General features: G+C 43.8%; 1 protein-coding gene across 1 annotated transcript in view; it reads left to right on the top strand.

Annotated features, from left to right (window-relative positions):
- Positions 1-6,368: 6,368 nt before the first annotated feature.
- NUBP1 (NUBP iron-sulfur cluster assembly factor 1, cytosolic) overlaps positions 6,369-17,064 on the top strand; it is a 51,562-nt gene continuing 40,866 nt past the window's right edge. The window contains exons 1-3 of the mRNA XM_032970354.2: positions 6,369-6,482; positions 10,839-10,943; positions 16,318-16,451. Coding sequence (XP_032826245.1) covers positions 6,452-6,482; positions 10,839-10,943; positions 16,318-16,451 — 270 coding nt within the window. The 5' untranslated portion in view covers positions 6,369-6,451. The remainder of the gene's footprint in view (positions 6,483-10,838; positions 10,944-16,317; positions 16,452-17,064) is intronic.

Raw genomic sequence — 17,064 nt, 5'->3', positions numbered from 1 at the left:
AGCTGTGGTGCTGTATTTTTTTCGGAACCCAGATTGTTTTAGATGTAGTAGATTGTTGGTGGACAGGAAACTGCTAATTTGGTAGATCAATAATTTTTCAAAAATTTTCATCAACGGGGACAAAACTGAGATAGGTCGGTAGTTATTTGGATCATCTTTAGGGCCCCCTTTGTCAAATGGACGGACATAGGAATGTTTCCATTGTAGAGGAACTGATGCTTCTTTGATGGACAGGTTGAAAATATGGGCTATAGGTTTGTATATTAGGTGACCAACAGTTAGTAGAGCAAAGACGGGAAAACTATCTGCTCCGGTAGAGGGGGACCCTTTGAGGTAGGACAGTTGTTTCAGAACATTACTTTCGTGGATTGGCTGGAAACTAAATTCGTTTAATGTTTGGACAGGGGTGTAGGAATTTGCAGGAGCAGGGGTGACTCCCAATACATTATCAAAAAGATTACCAGCTTCAGAAAAATGAAGGTTAAAATTGTCAACTATTTTTTTGGGATCTGAAAAATATTCCCCATTTCGGTTAAGCTCAACGGGCAGATTGTCTGTTTTGGATGCCTTTTCGATACATTTGATTGTTTTCCAGAAAATCCTGGCATTTCCATGTGATTCCAGGAGAGTGGAGGAAAAATAGGCATTTTTTGCATGCCGTATTTTTTTGACGCATCTATTCCTTAAAATCCTGTATTCTAGCCAGTCATTGACCAAATTACTTTTCTGAGCACATGCCCAAGCCTTGTCCCTAGTTTTCATGAGCTTTGTAATCAAAGGATCAAACCATGGTGGGCGGTTTCCTTTAGTTTTAAATCTAACCAACGAAGCATGTTTGTTAAGAATTTGGAGAAACGTGTACCTGAAGGTCTCCCAAGCCTTAGTCAGGTTGGGGTATCACAGACCTTGTCAATATCCGAGTGAAGCACATAATTAGTAAATGCCTGAGTGCTGAAATGTCTCATAGAGTGCTTCTCAAACAATTTAGGGGGGGGTTTGGGTCTGGCTGATGATCTCACACCAAAAATGAAGGAGTGATCACTCAGGTTATTACCCAGAACACCAGTCAGTGTGAAATTGTGAGGGGCATTTGTCAATAGGACGTCAAGCAGAGATGACTGTCCCGGATTTTTTAGGTTGGGTCTTGTGGGGACATTTATTAATTTAAACAGGTTAAATTAATCTGTAAAACTATTTCACCTTTAGGGAGGCCCCCAAAAAGCTCTCTCAGTGCAGATGCAGCTTCAACATCCTTTCCACTAGGCGGTCTATAGCAGCACACTACCAATATCTGATGATTATTTGGAAGAGTTATTCGGAGAGCCAAACTTTCAAAGCAACATTTTTTAAACAAGGAGTGAGCTGGTGAAAATGCAATAGTATTACGAACATAGATGGCAATTCCACCTCCTTTAGATCCTCGGTCAAGCTGAAAATGGTTGTAGTTGTCAATCGTAATCTGCAAGTCATTGACCGCAGGAGTGAGAAATGTTTCTGTTAGGCAAAAAATGTCCGGGTCAAGATTTGCCACTTCTAGTTTTAGTTGACTTAATTTAATCACAAGCCCTCTGATGTTGACATGTAGAACACCAACACCTTTTCTGCCAGAAAAATCTACCGAATTATACGAGTTCTTTATATTTTGGCCAGGATGAAGCTCAATTCCACCCAGAAATAAGAAAAGTAGAATTAATAGTTTGCACAAGTATTTTCTGTGAAAGAATGAAGAGCGGTGAACCTTGGACGAATAGCAGCAGCTCGCAGATGGTGTTATTTTTAAGAGCAGAATGAAGTTTGGAAGGAGTGCTGGAGAAGTAATGGGACAAAGATAGGGTTTAAAAGGATACAATGATGGAGTGTAGAAGTGTCTATGAGCTGTTTCATTTGCAGGTGCAGTGGCAAATCGAGCAATAAGTATGGACGCAAAGTAACGAGGGTAGCCGTTTGTAGAGTTGAGTGTGGCACTAGATATGGCCGGGAACGACAGTAGTATGATACACAGCAGGAGAATTGCCAACTTTAAGATAACAAAGATCCACAACAGTTAAACACACAAGTGAAAAACGTACAGGTAGGCCAAGCGCGAGTAATGTCTTGCCGCACTCGTCGCACATGTACTGCTTCTCGCCCGTGTGCTTGAGTTTGTGGTGGCGGTCAGCTCCAGGTCACGAAGTTGACTAGCTGTTCAAGTTCTTGCTGTTTGTAAGCACACCTTGGTGGAAGTCGAAAAAGATGGCAAGCTACTCTTTTTGGATGTCCTAATTAAAAGGAGACCTGATGGTTCAATGAGCTACTCTGTCTACAGGAAAGCTACCCATACGGATGCTTACTTAAAACCGGATTCCCACCACCTTCCATCCCAGAAGAATTCCCTCATCAAGACTCTATACCATAGAGCCCAATGCATCTCCGACCAGGAACACATTGCCAGTGAACTCAAGCACGTACACCAAGCTCTCGAGGCAAATGGTTACTCCGACTACACAATCCGCAAAGCCATCACTCCAACCATGAAGAAAGATCCTCTTGAGGAGCCATTCAAAACCATCACCTTACCCTACATTGCGGGGGTCACAAAAAATATCTCCAAAATCCTGAATAAACACAAGATCCAGGTCTGATTCAACACAGTACATAAAATCCGTGATCTGGTCCCGTCTGTAAAAGATGTGGTTCCAGACATACAGCACCCGGGCATCTACAAACTAAGTTGCCTCTGTGAGAGCAGTTACATTGGAGAAACCAAACGACATATCTCGGACTGCATCCGTGAACACAGAGACAATTTAAACCGAGAAGATGGATTCTGGCTTAGTAATCATTGGAAAGACGTGATACACCATTTCGGTTCTTGATTGATTGTATTTTACGGTGACTTTCAGACCGCAGTCCATTCGCTGGCACTGCCTCTTAGTACCTTTCACACGACGGTCAATGGTATGGTTTATAGCATATTGTATAATAATAAATAGTATAACAGTGTAATGTTTAACATACTTCATAAGGCAATATATAGTATCGTAATTGTATAGTGAATATACAGCAGTGTGGTATACAGTAGGGTTGGTAGAATAATACATAGTGTAATATTACAAGTCTGATATTTTATAGTCTAAAGTATAGGGTAGTGTATAGTAACACATTGTATAATTCAATGGTGGGGTTTGTCTATGGCAGTGTATATTACGGTGTATAGTCGTGTAATGTAGAAACAAGTTTAGTTGGAGACATATCAATATAATGCATAATGTTAGAGCTTACATTGGGCTGTGTATACGATATTATATAATGTAGTTTAGATTGGAAGGTATGTAATGTATAGTAGTCTAGTTTATAGCAAAGTTGTAACGCAACACAGGACAGCAGCGCATCGTGGCTGTTTCGCTCTCTCTCCCCCCTCCTCCGTTCTGAGCATAGATCGACTCGTCCGTCTGAACAAAGCTCGTCGCTTTCAATGGTGCTAACGTTGAGGAAAAAAGAAACCGCCACTTTTTTCGACATAGAATTGTAATGTATAATGACTTATCGTTAGTAGCTCAGCTGATTGGAGAGTATATTGAGTTAATTGATAATATTGATATAGTTTATATATTTTTTTATCAGTTTACTATATGGTATTCATTATATAGTGTAGTGTATACCCAGTTACTTTATGTTAATAGCTCAGCTTATTGGATAATATATTGAATACATTGATTATATTGATGTAGTTTATATTTAGTGCTTTCACATCGGTTTATTGTATGATAGTTGGGTAGTTGCAGTTATTTAGTGTCAATATACTAAATGCCTCTGTTGATATGTAAATTCTGACTTTAACATAGCTACTTCCGTGACCAGTTTCATGCTAATTCCTCACACTAACATCATGCTAATCTCCCAGTTACATGCTAATTTCTGACTTTAACATCCTGCTAATCTCTCACATTAACACAGCTACTTCAATGCTAAATTCTTCTGTTGATATGTAAACTCCTTTGTCAAGGAGCTCTGCTCCTCCCACCCAGCTTAAAATACGCTGCCAAGCTTAGCAGTGTTCATTGGAGTGCTGTCTTTCCGACAGTTCTGTTTCTTCACCTGAGGAAGGCTACTTGTGTTGTGGCCAAAACGTGGTGAGAATTTTCTTTTATTGTTTTATTTTTATTATTTTATTATCTCCCTTCTACGTGACTTTACCGAAAGAACCAAGAAGATGAATCCCTGCAGTCACGAAAGCTTTAAATCGAAAAATAAAAACCATATCTAAACCGCTCTCAGCAAATTACCGATTGGTATTTTCTTTTTTAGACAACCGGTAGCTATTGATGTAGCACACCGGTGTGTGCTGCACACAAACCTTAAAATTTGGCGATGTGGGGTGGTGGCGAGTTTAACGACACTTTTATATCTACGCGATCTAACCCCAAAAAACCCTGTATTATGGATAATACTGGTCGCGAAAGCCTACGTGTTCAACTGACAGAGGCTCGTATATTATTAGCATTTTGTAAGACGCATTTTCCCCTTTGCATGTTCAAAACAAAAGTCTGGTGTGCCTGTGTGTGCGACTGCCTTTGTATTACTATATTGACACTGGGGCACAAGTTTGGAGAGCGTCTTATGATCCGGAGAATGTGGTATATTAAATGTGAATTGCTCTATGTGATAGCCAATTAATTTTTGACAAGTGATCATACAGCAAAGATTGGAGCCACTTAAGGTTATCCACATCATGCACGTGGTACTAACAATGAAATATCTCCACAAAATGTGTTACGTGCTGATCTGAGAGCGTATTGTGGGTGAATGGTCATACATAATTGACAATGGCCTGTCCCACCCACCACCAAAACATAAGTCATATTTAGCTCCCTCGCCCTTTGAGCCTTCCAAAGCAACACGATTTCCAACATCATTTGTCCAATCAGTATTTATTTGCTGAAGAGAACCAGGCAAGCAAAACCACAAAACATTCACCTTCTCTCGACATAAAAAATAAATATATCTAGACGTAAAGTAAGATATTTTTTATACAATCCATCAGCCCTAACGCCTTCTACCACATGCATCATTTCAGCAGCATTGATTCAACGCAAGCAAAACTCTGGGCTTGGTACCGACACACATTGTCTAATCCGCAAAGCCAGGCTTGTTTGAATGAATGCTGGTGAAGGATCAGACGTGATAGGCTCGGGTGCTCTCTTTAAGATATGGCTCCTAGTTCGAGGCGGTGACATGGCACATGCGTCCCGCGCTTTGCCGCTTGTCTTAGAGGTCCTCGGTTCAAATCCAGCGGCCGCCCTGATTAATACTGTGGCTGTAATAACCGGAGGCAGCACGAGGCGTCTGCTTTGCAATGGACGTTCCGGATCCCCTGACCTCATTTGCAAGAGCTAGGCCACCGTGTGCCCGCGTCACGGTCCAAATTTGCCATGTTCGGATAATTCCCCCCAAATTAAATCCCTCAATCGCAGCGGCTTCTGGCTGGCCATCGGAACAAAGGACGTCACTGCATCGCGGTTGCGCATCTGAAAGCGCGCAATGCAGTGACATAAAGAAGACACTGGAGCTATGCACTTTTAAATCTATATTGAAAACGGATTTCTTTAGAACTGCTTGTTGTTGTGTTTAGTTTGTTGTCCTTCCACCGCACCTGCGATTCAGTTTATTTTCAGTTTCAGTTTATTTTTTTTGGTATAGCCCTGTGAGTCATTCGGCTCTTGAATCGGATGCAACCACAACAAACAAAAAAACTAAAACACAAACAAGAAAAACATCTTAAAGTGACTATGTGATTGCAAACATAATCCATGAAAAAAACCCCAGCAAAATGAAAAAAAAAGCAAAATGAAAAAAAACAGCAAATAAAAAAACAGCACGGTTGGCTACGTAAGGTGTGAAAGAAGTTCAACACACATACTGGACATCTGTGAAAAAGAGCTTTATAGCTCATCGGATTCCTCCAGTATAAATAAATATTCTAACATGCAGTATCCTGGTCTATAGAGTTGTCACCTGGTTACACAATTGAAACGTAAACATATAATTGTTAAAATTAATACGCTAGATGGGTGGGTATGTGGGTGGGTGGGTATGAGTGTGGGTGGGTGGGTTTGTGGGTAGGTGGGTGGGTATGTGGGTGGGTGGGTATGTGGTTAAGTGGATTTGTTGTTAGGTGGGTGGGTATGTGGGTAGGAGGTGGGTAGGTAGGTGGGTAAGTGGGTGGGAATGAATGTGGCTGAGTGGGTGGGTATCTGGGTGGGTGTGTGGGTAGGTGGGTATGTGGTTAGCAGATGAGTAGGTAGGTAGGTGGGCGGGCAAGTGGTTAAGTGGACATGTGGATGGATATGGAGGGAAAACCCCCTCTGAGTTGGCAAGGCATGCTGAGCGAGGGCGGTGCGCCCGTGCAAGTACCACGTGGGTGCGGCACCGCGAGTACAGTGAGCGCGAGGCTGCTCCGACAGGGACCCCAATGGCCGATCGCCCGCAAGACGCTCCCGAGCGTGAGTCCGCCTCAGCTCTCGAGTCCCCCTCGGCCCCTCTGTCCAGGCGATGTCGCGCCGGCGTTAAGTAGACGCCGGACGGAAGCGCAGCCCCGGTGCCTCGGGGAGGGAGGGGGGGGTTCAACGCGCTGAGTCGGCACCGCCGACGACCTGGGTTCGAGTCCCTTCCACGGTGACCGGCTGGGGTCGTCTTTTTAACCTCGCCTCGATATGTCGCAATGGACATAGCGGGAGCAACTTCTGAGATGCCCGTGGCTGGGTTGTGAGTCCTAGGTCAGGCTGTGTCGCGTTGCTCTCTCAGAGAGAGAGACACACAGAGAGAGATGATGGCTTTGTCGGAAAGCATTTGAGGCCACCACTGCCGAGGCCATGGGTTCAGGCCTCGTGTCAACGCGTGGTGACGTGCTCACAACAATGTTCGTGTGACATAAACATTGATTTGGACTGAGACTGCACAATAGATAGCGACGCTGAGAGAGGCGTGAGTCACGAATTCACGAGGCTGGTACGGTTCGCTTAAAATGTACTCCCAACTTTTTTTTTCCACGTGTGCTCTTCGTGTAAATTATTTCGCCTTACCATTAACATTAAATCGACCCAGCAACAACTCGGGTTTGAGTTTGCTGGGTCGAAGCCCCTCGGTATGGGTGTCGCTCAAGGGGGGTTCCTTAATAAATAGTCGCATCAGAGTATGAAGTGTCGATAAGAGGCCCTCAGAAGCGGTGTTTATTCATTTTATATCGCGTCATTCACGATCGAACGTCTCAAAACGCTGAACATCGCGCACCGCACTTGAGACGTCAAACGGTGACGCGACAAGAACAGCGCCAAGCCAGACGCGACACGACCTCGGGTGTGGCGACAATCAACACCGCGATCCTCTTGGGACATCGGCAAACGTGAACAGCAGAGAATACTAATCTAGATGAAAAGTTTCCGTGACTGCAGAGATCCATACTCTTTGAGTTATTTCGGTAAAGTCACGTAGGTATGAAATAAATTAAATCACGACGTTTCGGGCGCAACGCCAGCGTCGGTCATCAGGTGGGGACAACCACAAATCCCCTACCCCACCTCTCTATCTCTCCTCCCTTGCTCCTCGCCCCTCTCCTACCTATATAACCTCTTGTCACAGCAGCCCTTTTGCCCACTTCAGCAATTGTTTCTTGCTGTGGTTGTCCCCGCCTGATGACGGACGCTTGTGTTGCGCCCGAAACGTCGTAATTTAATTTATTTTATATACCTGCGTGACTTTACCGAAAGAACTCACAAGAGTAGTAGAGAATACTGTCATCGTCAAGACAATATTGCTTTGATGCCGCGTCATTCATGAAGATAACAACCCAGGGGGCTCAACGTTACGAAACCCAAGCACGTGTCAAGCTGTAGGCAGCAGCAGCAGCAGACAGCAGTTGTACGTGATCCCGCCTTCCTAGAGGCTGTTATTTAACGAGGCCAGCGACAGAAATGGCTCAAACAAACCTTTTCTTATTTTACCAGCTAAGGGCCACCGAGCAAAACACAGCTCTTTTTCAGAAGCGACTTGGCAACGAATGATAGCTCAACAGAGTGGCTAAGGGGCCGTCCATAAATGACATCACGCACCTAGGGGAGGGGGTGAGACAAACGCTTAGGGCCCCAAGAGGCTGAAGGAGCTCCAGATTCGTGAAAACGTGGATGGGCCACTTAGCGTCTAGAATTCAGATGCTACTGAACATAAACGCGTCAATTAACATAACATCAAATTGTGTCTATAGCTCTCTCAACAGTTTACATGTCTCATTTCATGACATTGAGTGTCTACATCGTGGAGAAGATGCACCGCTGTCTCAGAGTTCCAAATTAGAACATCCTTGTCTCATAACGTCACCGAATGGGCACATCTCTTAATATATTTGAGAAAGGAAATGCGTGGATAAATAACACTGCGAGCCATTATATTGTGCAGCGCGTAGGTTGTACATTGTTTTGTTCCTAGTGCATATACTTGCACCTGAATTCAGCGTTCACCAAAAATACAAGTGGGGATTTTTTTCCCTTCTCTTTATAGTTCAGAGGAACGAGTAGACATTTTTTTTGTTAGTTTACAGCAGGGGGAGAGTCGGATCCCACTTTTTGTCTGCTCGCAAAGTGGCACTCACTTGAATTGATCCCAGAAGGATGATGGGCCGAGTCGATTTCCAACCGGGGTTAGAAGTAATTTGTTGTTTGTACGTCCAAACATAGTTATACCTTGACGGATAGTGACACGTAACTGCGTGAGGACAGCGTCAAGATTGGGCTGTCGGGAGACACCGGCTATGTTGCTGTACTGTGTGTGATGAGATTAAAGCGAATACACTGGAGACAATGAATTAGTGCAGGAGCAGTATCAGCCATTGCTGTGGAGGTGACTGGCAGCTTGTGATCTTGACCTGTGACCTTGGTTCATAATGTGCAGACTTGTGGTTAGCACATCCTGGGTGTACATATTATTACAAACCACAATATAACTTTGTATATGTATTTGGGGCATGGAACGGTGGCACGTCGGTAAGTACACTATGTTGAACTTTCGCACCGTACGTAGCCAACCACGCTAATTAGACGTGGGGGGGGGGGGGGTTGGTGGGACAACAAACTAAACACTCCGCAACCTAAGTTTGATTCCTGGCCATTGCTAACATAAAGGACTAGTGATACGTTAACCTTCCCAAGGTCCCTCCTATCAGCAGCCTGTGCTGACCAGCGTAGTGAAGTATCGTTGAACGAGCCAAACAACTCCCATGACCAAAGTGTGTGGGGATTCGGTCATGCAGCAGTGGATTGATAAAGGGCTGTGCAGTTGACGTTCATATGTGGTTGGCTTAATTGAAAGGTGTTATTACATCTGTCATTTGACAACAGTGCCCACAATTGTGAAAATAGAAACTGCCAAAACATCAAAGTTATTTATTTATTTTTAAGTGCAAGTCTTCAACTCTTATCCATTCACTCTGTCTGGCCTCGATGTGGCATGAAGAAGGGCCGTTGCCCAAAACGTCACCAATTATAGTTGCATTAAAGGGCAAAAACCTCAACAACATTTAAACAATTTATAACGGGCAGATTTTCATGCAAACGCTAATTTCCCCGTTGCGATTTGGATGCGAGAAGCCATGCTTCATCTGCCCGACGACACGAAGGGGCCGTTCATAAGTGACGTCATGCGATTTTGGCCGATTTTTGACCCCCCCCCTCCCCCCCTCGTCACACGGCGTCACAAAAAGTCAGACCCCCCTCAAATATGACGTCACAAAGCTCTGCCCCCCCCCCCCAACCATAATTTCATTTTTAAATTATGCTTCAAATCACTTTAAATTATTGTCATTGTACTGCGTGTTTAATGTGGTGCAGCACTCTGATGTTGTAGGAGAAACCATTTATTAAATAGGAGGCTGAAATTTAGCATAAAATTCACTTGAAAATATTCAACGTCTAACTAAAACTGTAGATGTTCAGAATATTATATTGAAATTCTCTTATAATTATAAAATATTTAAAGTAATTAAAAAATACTTGAAACTTTGTAGTAGAACCAAGCAAAATGGAGAGTACAATTATAACAATCACATTCCACAGAATGAAATGCCGTGGTAGAATAATTAAAATAAAAATATTTAATAATCATTCAAAAAATTTACAAAATGTATGCTTCTCCATTCTCCCATGGAGAAGCAAAATGCTCCTTCATGGAATAAATAAAAGGTGACCTTAGTAAATTTAAATAATCAAATAGTTAATAATGATAATCAAAATTTGTGTTATAACAATTCTATTTATATTTATTTAAAGTTGCGCATTTTGATGTGACGTCACATTTCTCAAACCACCTTTCCCCCCTCGTCACACATCGTCACAAATGTTTGACCCCCCTCCCCCCCCTAGGTGTGTGACGTCATTTATGGACGGCCCCTAATATGAGCCTTCCACTCAGAAGTGGCGGTGGATTTCACGATGATGCTGCTGCTGCGTTTGTGCAGCGGGATGCAATTCCAAATGATTGGAGCAGCCACAGAGAAAAAAGCATTTTGCCAGGACAGTTTGTAGAGGTATATACACAGTGGACATTGGTGTGTGTGTGTACGTGTTATACGCAGTTCGATTCCCGCTCACGACCAAAACCAGTGACAATTATCTGAACTGCTCTTGGGCCTCACCTAGGTTGGCTCAGACTTAAACGAGTACCTGGTGCGGTGTGTAAACATCGCCACCAGGGAAACAAAGGCAACCTGGCGTGGTGCTGGCCACCCGCCCCTTCGTGTGCTGTGCCGGCATTCATAGGTGCTCTCTAACAGCACTTGCTAAACGGGGTGTCTTCGTATTTGTTTTACACAGACTGCCCTGGAACAAGCAGCGAGCAGGCCGGGAAGGTGTCGGCCTGCCAAGGATGCCCCAACCAGACACTGTGTGCATCTGGCGTGACGAAGGCTCCAGATCCAGGTACCCGGAATGAATTTATACACATCCTTTGGATCATATGTATTTGAAGGTATACTGAATCGGAAGCTTTTTTTCCATTTGATTTCATTATTTTAAGAATGATATGGTGTATTTTAACACTTTTATTTTACTAACTTAATAAGAATCCCTAAGCGCCAATACGTTTAAATACATGCAATATGCATTCGGTGGGTATCTTGGGCAAAAATGTAATGGTGAAAGATATAATGTGTGATGTTTGTGTGGATGGAGATGAGAAGATGGGTTTTTAATAAAGGTGTGAGTCATGAAAATGGGGTTTTCTCCTTTCTGGTAATAAAACAGGTGTTAAGATGTTAAAACACCAAACTGAAACCTTTGCAAGGAATCATATCTGCACTAACCACACATACCGGTACTTGTGGTGAATATGCAAACAAAAAAACATGTTCTGACAGTATGTGCATTGTCTTTGAAACTGATTGGTCCACACCAGAGACAACTTTCTTTAGAGCCTTGTCTCAAACAGCGTTAGACCAGAGGACGCCAAAAGGTGAACAGCACAAAGACAACGCACGATCAGGACATTGAGAGCTCGGGGTGAGCGTCCTCTGGTCTAACACTGTTTGAGACTAGGCTCTAAAGAAAGCTGTCTCTGGTGTGGACCAATCAGTTTCAAAGACAATGCACATACTGTCAGAGCATGTTTTTTTGTTTACATGTTCACCACAAGTATATGTGGTTAATGCAGACAATTCCTTGCAAAGGTTTCAGTTTAGTGTTTTAACATCTTAACACAACTGTTGTATAGCCAGAAAGGGGAAAACCATATCATAATTTAATACTGGCAAACGAGGTCTCAAAAGGTGTGAGTCCTTCATGGTTGTGCAGTGTTTCCTTATAATGCTGTTTCTTTATATTTGTGAATGTAATTTGAAGCAAACACAAAGACCGGATTATTTCTTTCACGAAGGAGAGGCATGGTTGCTAATAGAAGCATGCACAGGAAATTCAATATGCCAACAGAGTGGCAGAAAAACCTAATTCCCTATGGTTAACAGACTCAAGCCATGATAAGCGTTATAAGAATTCAGGTTTAGAACTGTAAGAAAACAAGTTTACATCATGAAGGTATCTGTCCAAAGATAAAACTGCTTCATATTTTCTAATAAATTCCAACCTGCCTAAACATATCTTTATCCTCCCATCAGTAATTACCCTGACTAGTGCCAAAAAGCTCAGTTGTTCATGTATCCCTGCTTAGGTTGAAACAACTTTACTGAACTCTTTAAATTCCTAATCACAGCACCATGGGGTGACCGTACAGCACAGATTTGAGGTGGGGAGGCAGGCGGGGTGGAGACCTTGCCTGATACACAAAGGACATGGGTTCAATTCGCTGCCTCGGATTACAATGTACTCTCTGGAATTTGGAGGAGTCGGCGGTGTGGTCTCCTTCACGGACGTGGAAGAGAAGTCTGGACTGTTTAAACAAATCTAATAGTACTTCACTTCCGATTGGCTCCGTTGACTATGTACGGTGGGAAAGAAGTTATCCATACATACGAGAGGGTTGCAATTGTTAGTCGAGTTGTGATGAAAGCATGGATGAGGGTTTGAGCAGCGGCTCGTGCATTACATTGTATTCGTATTCTTTGGGTCTTTCGGTAAAGTCACGTAGAACAAAATAATTCACAAAAAACTACGACGTTTCGATCGCAACACGCGCAATCGTCAAGGCTTTGTTGTGTCCTACCTGTCATCTACATTGTATCTCGACAGAGCCACACTCTTTTTAACTTGACAAATACAGAAGACCTTTTTTTAATGTACTATTACATTTTTTTTAACAGTCACAATTGGTCGTTTGGCTCTCATTACCCTGCCTGCCATCCATCGTCAGCGAAGGGGATGTTTCGTGGGGGTTGTTGTTTATTGCGTGCCACCCCTCCCCCCGCCAATGTACCAGGTGTGCCATAACCCCCTGTGGCACCTTTGCCCAGAAGATAATGTTATCTAGATGGCTGCTGCCAACGTAATCACTCCAAATCAGAAATGGGACCATATTAAACCTGTCATTAAGCGCATTTCCTGGCTTCCTATTGAATTTCATATCAGCTACATAATCTCTGTAAGTATAAAGAAATAATGTATGGCTTTTCTCTTACCCATTTTTGTGACCTCATTGCCCTCCACATCCTCTGTCTCTAATTCAGCCTGCTGTCGGAGAGAATCCTTCTCTCGTCTGTCCTCTTCTCACGACGAGAGGTCACTTGTCCTCCTCTTCCGTCCTGTGGTCTCCTTTGACCTTCACCTCACTGTCAGTCCAGTAGACTTGATTAACTGTGCTTCAATGAACCGCACGTGCTCAATTGCGTGCGTGCACTGGTTAATCTATTTTTGACTGAGGGGTGTGGGGAGGACTCATGCCTTGATGATTGACACGGGCACCTGTAACAGAACTCACCAAAGTCCTTGCTTACTCTCTCCCTGTCAACTGGGCCTCCTCGAGCAAGAAATGTCTTGGCAGTAGTCTAAGGGTCGGATGGTCTGAATAGGCTAAGCAACTTGTCTAGCAGGTGTACTGAACTTAGTGTGCTAACTTGCGGCCCCCCGGTTTAAAGGGAATAGCGGGCTGGTCTAGAGACCCTGCGGTTTTATACAGGGGCCCCTACAAGCTGGTGAAGAGGCCAAGAAAGCTGATGTAGGCCTCCAAAGTGGTGTAATTGTCACATTTATTAAAATGAGCAGAACAGGGGGTGCAGTGATGAAACACCCTTGCAAACATGATGCTCCGTCTTACGAGATTTTTCCACATTGAATGCTTTAACCATTGAAGACGGTGGCAATGGTGAGGGGCTATCGGCCGGCTCGCCTGGTGCCATTGTATCCTCCCAACTCTTCTCCTGGCACCCCCATATCTGGTCGCTTCATGGTTCTCTCTTCACGTGCGCGCTGTAATCCTACCTCGCGCTGTCTACCAGTTGTCAATGACCAATCGTCGATTTGATTTTGTTTTGCCATTTTAATGTTTTTTTCTACGCGAATGAAGGCATTGATATGAATGAGCAAAGCAATTTATGACGGCTGAACACCCGCGCTGTGATTGCGTGATGAAGAAAGTAACAAAATACAAAGCGGAAGAGGTGTCTGGCAAGGAGATGCGCTCCCTCAAAAAGGTGTTGACAGTAATATTAGGGCACATTTTGTGAAAATTTGGATTGGACAAACTAATATAAGTGGAGAAAAATATGAACCGTCTCAGATTTGCCGATGACAGTTGTTGTGACAACCATTGGAAATGAATGATGGAAAGTGATTGGAGAACTTAAGAATCAAGGCTGCAAGATTGAGCTCAAAGATAAATACAGTGAACTCTTGTTAATTTGAGACATATGGAGCTCTGGCCTTGCCGAATTAGCCAATATTCCAAATTATGTACAATGCCTCTTGCCCCAATAAAAAAAAAAATCTAAATTTATTTTCCAATAATTATTTTTAAAAAAAAGTAACACTTACCAACAGTAACCAGATAAGAAAATACGCATTGATACACCTGCACCAATTCTATCCTAAACTTTGGATTCGTCTCGCAGGCTAAAGAATGTATACTGCAGTCCCTTTGCATTTTTTATGTAGGTGAAGACGACATTTGTGAGATGGTTGGCTTGCACAGAGTGCATTAACAAGGTAAAGTCCAAAGCAACAGGTCTGCACAAATGCTCACCACGCGCGCCGCCGCGAGACCAAGTCGTTGTTTTGGTCGTGGCGTGCGGCATCGCTCCACGCGCTATGCCGAAATTGGACCATTTGGTATGGCAATTCGGCTCATGGCGAATTACTAATATACAATATATGCAGAATTATCCCCAATTACGAATGATCAAATACCAAAATAGCGAGGTTTATTGTATAAGGAAATAACAAAGGTCATGTACAACAAGGTCACTAAATGTACGTTGGAGGGAATGACACCGAGGGAAATTGTTGGTGGGCGAATCTGGATTAGAATGATTAATTAAATAGGTGAGCAAGAACATGAGCAAGAGCTTTTGATAGATTACATCATTTGAAAATGAAAAGCTACGTACCACAGTGCTTGAATTAGAACGCTTTTAATGAGTGCAGTGTCACCTGCCATGACACCTCTTGCAAACATGGACACTTACTAAGCAAATGGAGTAAAACCCAAAAAGTGGTGTGCGAGGAAGCACGGAGAGATTCCTGCTTGGGGGATGACACTCGAGATTAGCACCGCCGATTAGCACGGCTGGCTAAGAGCGGTGCGAAAAAAGAAGTTCAACACGAATACAAGAGACAAAAAGAGAAACACGTTGATCAGAGAACGATCACAAATGAGCGACACCTTACTGTCAGAAGAAAATGAGAAATGCTTGGGCAGGACACATCCCTGGAAAGATGCGTGGCGAAGGGATGAAGTTGGGGAAATGTAAGGACAGCGCAAGGAGGGAACACACTGACTTCATCTGCGTCTGCTTTGGAGATGGAGCAATGACATCGGCTCGGGTGCAGGAACTAGATTGGACCGTCGCTTCCCGAGACCGTGAAGGAATGTGACGACTCGGGCATGAGGCTTTCATCCAGAAGGTTGTCGTTCATGGCTGATGATGATGACAATGATCCCTGCAGTCAATAGAGGTGCTACGTTCGCCACAGTGTAAAATTGTTTTTGATCCTGGAATCGAGTCGTAACACTGAACCGAGTAGATGTATTGAATCGTAAGGTGGGGAGAGGCGGGATCATTACAGGTCTAAGTTACATCAAACATTTGTTACCCGCGTGACAATTTCCCCAAGTGATGATGTTTGATAAATCCACAGAGCAGTGTGGAAAAACTCAGTTCCACCATAGGAATGTGCAATTTCCACTTCCCGCTGTTGACTGCCACTCGAGATCAGTCCTGTCCAGCGTTTTAACGTTGTTACACCTGGATTATTGTGGACAGCAGGAATGGACAATGTTGCAAATTCATATTTGTACTGTACTACATGGCAATGTCTATGCTCGCTGTCTTCACCACCACCCCCACTGACCAGCATGGTGAAGTATGGGCAAATAACCCCCATGAACCCACGTGAAGTGGGGAGGCCCTCATTCAGTAGTGGATTGACAGACTAGCTCTACACACTAAGTACACACAACCTCTGACTTGACCTTCTGTCGGGCGGCTTCGTCCTTTCAATGTTTAATGCTGTAACATTTGTGCAGCGATGAGATATATCTTTGTTTATAGCGAAATTGATTTGCGGTAACGTTGCATTAGTATGCTGCACACTAGCCCAGGGTGTTGCCCAGACCACGGGTTTTTCGCCGCGCTGCGATCGGTACTCCTTTGAGCTCCACTAATGGGTTGATTGTGTGTTGTTGTTGCAGCGATTAAAGAAATAAAGGAGAGGTTGGCCTCTGTGAAGTACAAGGTGCTGGTGCTGTCGGGAAAAGGCGGCGTGGGAAAGAGCACCTTCAGCACTCAGCTGGCTCGTGGCATTGCGGAGGACAAAACCAAACAGGTGGGCAACATCTCGTTGTGCTAATGGACTTTTCACGAGCTTTTAAAAACAAAACGGGCGCTGAAGCTTTTTGCTATGGCAAGCCTTGCGGCGCTTGCCGTGGCATGTTTATCTTAATCACCTCTCAAAAAGCCTCCGTTGGCTAAAACGAATTTTGTTTTGTAGCGGGAGTCGTTTATAATACTGTTTTCGTCAATGAGCTCGGCCCTGGTAAAGTAAATAGAAAATATACTTCGAGACTCTACGTCTGTAGATGTAGGCACATGAAGGGTAACCATTCCTTTGCCGTGAAAGGTAAACGATGTGTATGTATGTTGAACTTCTTTCGCAGCGTACGTAGCCATCCGCGCTAATGTATGAAATGGAACACAGTACAGTACAACCACATCTCAAGACATTGGCCAAAAAAGAGTGTGACATGCGCATCATGTAGACAGTGATATGTAGAGTGTATATGCGCATATACTCGAGAAAAGGAGTGTAAATACACTAGAGCTCCCTTGAGTGGTGGGGCTTCCACCAGCAGTGGCAGGAGAAGACGTGGTTATAGGCTGAAGAGTTTAGGAAGGTCATTGAGCCTGGAGTTGAACATGGGCAGGGAGTATATGGCACG

The sequence above is a fragment of the Petromyzon marinus genome, chromosome 3, assembly GCF_048934315.1.
Source record: "Petromyzon marinus isolate PM22_M1 ecotype Great Lakes invasive population chromosome 3, UKy_Petmar_22M1.pri1.0, whole genome shotgun sequence".
NCBI classification, from domain to species: Eukaryota; Metazoa; Chordata; class Hyperoartia; order Petromyzontiformes; family Petromyzontidae; genus Petromyzon; species Petromyzon marinus.
This window is presented reverse-complemented; position numbering and strand designations above follow the sequence as displayed.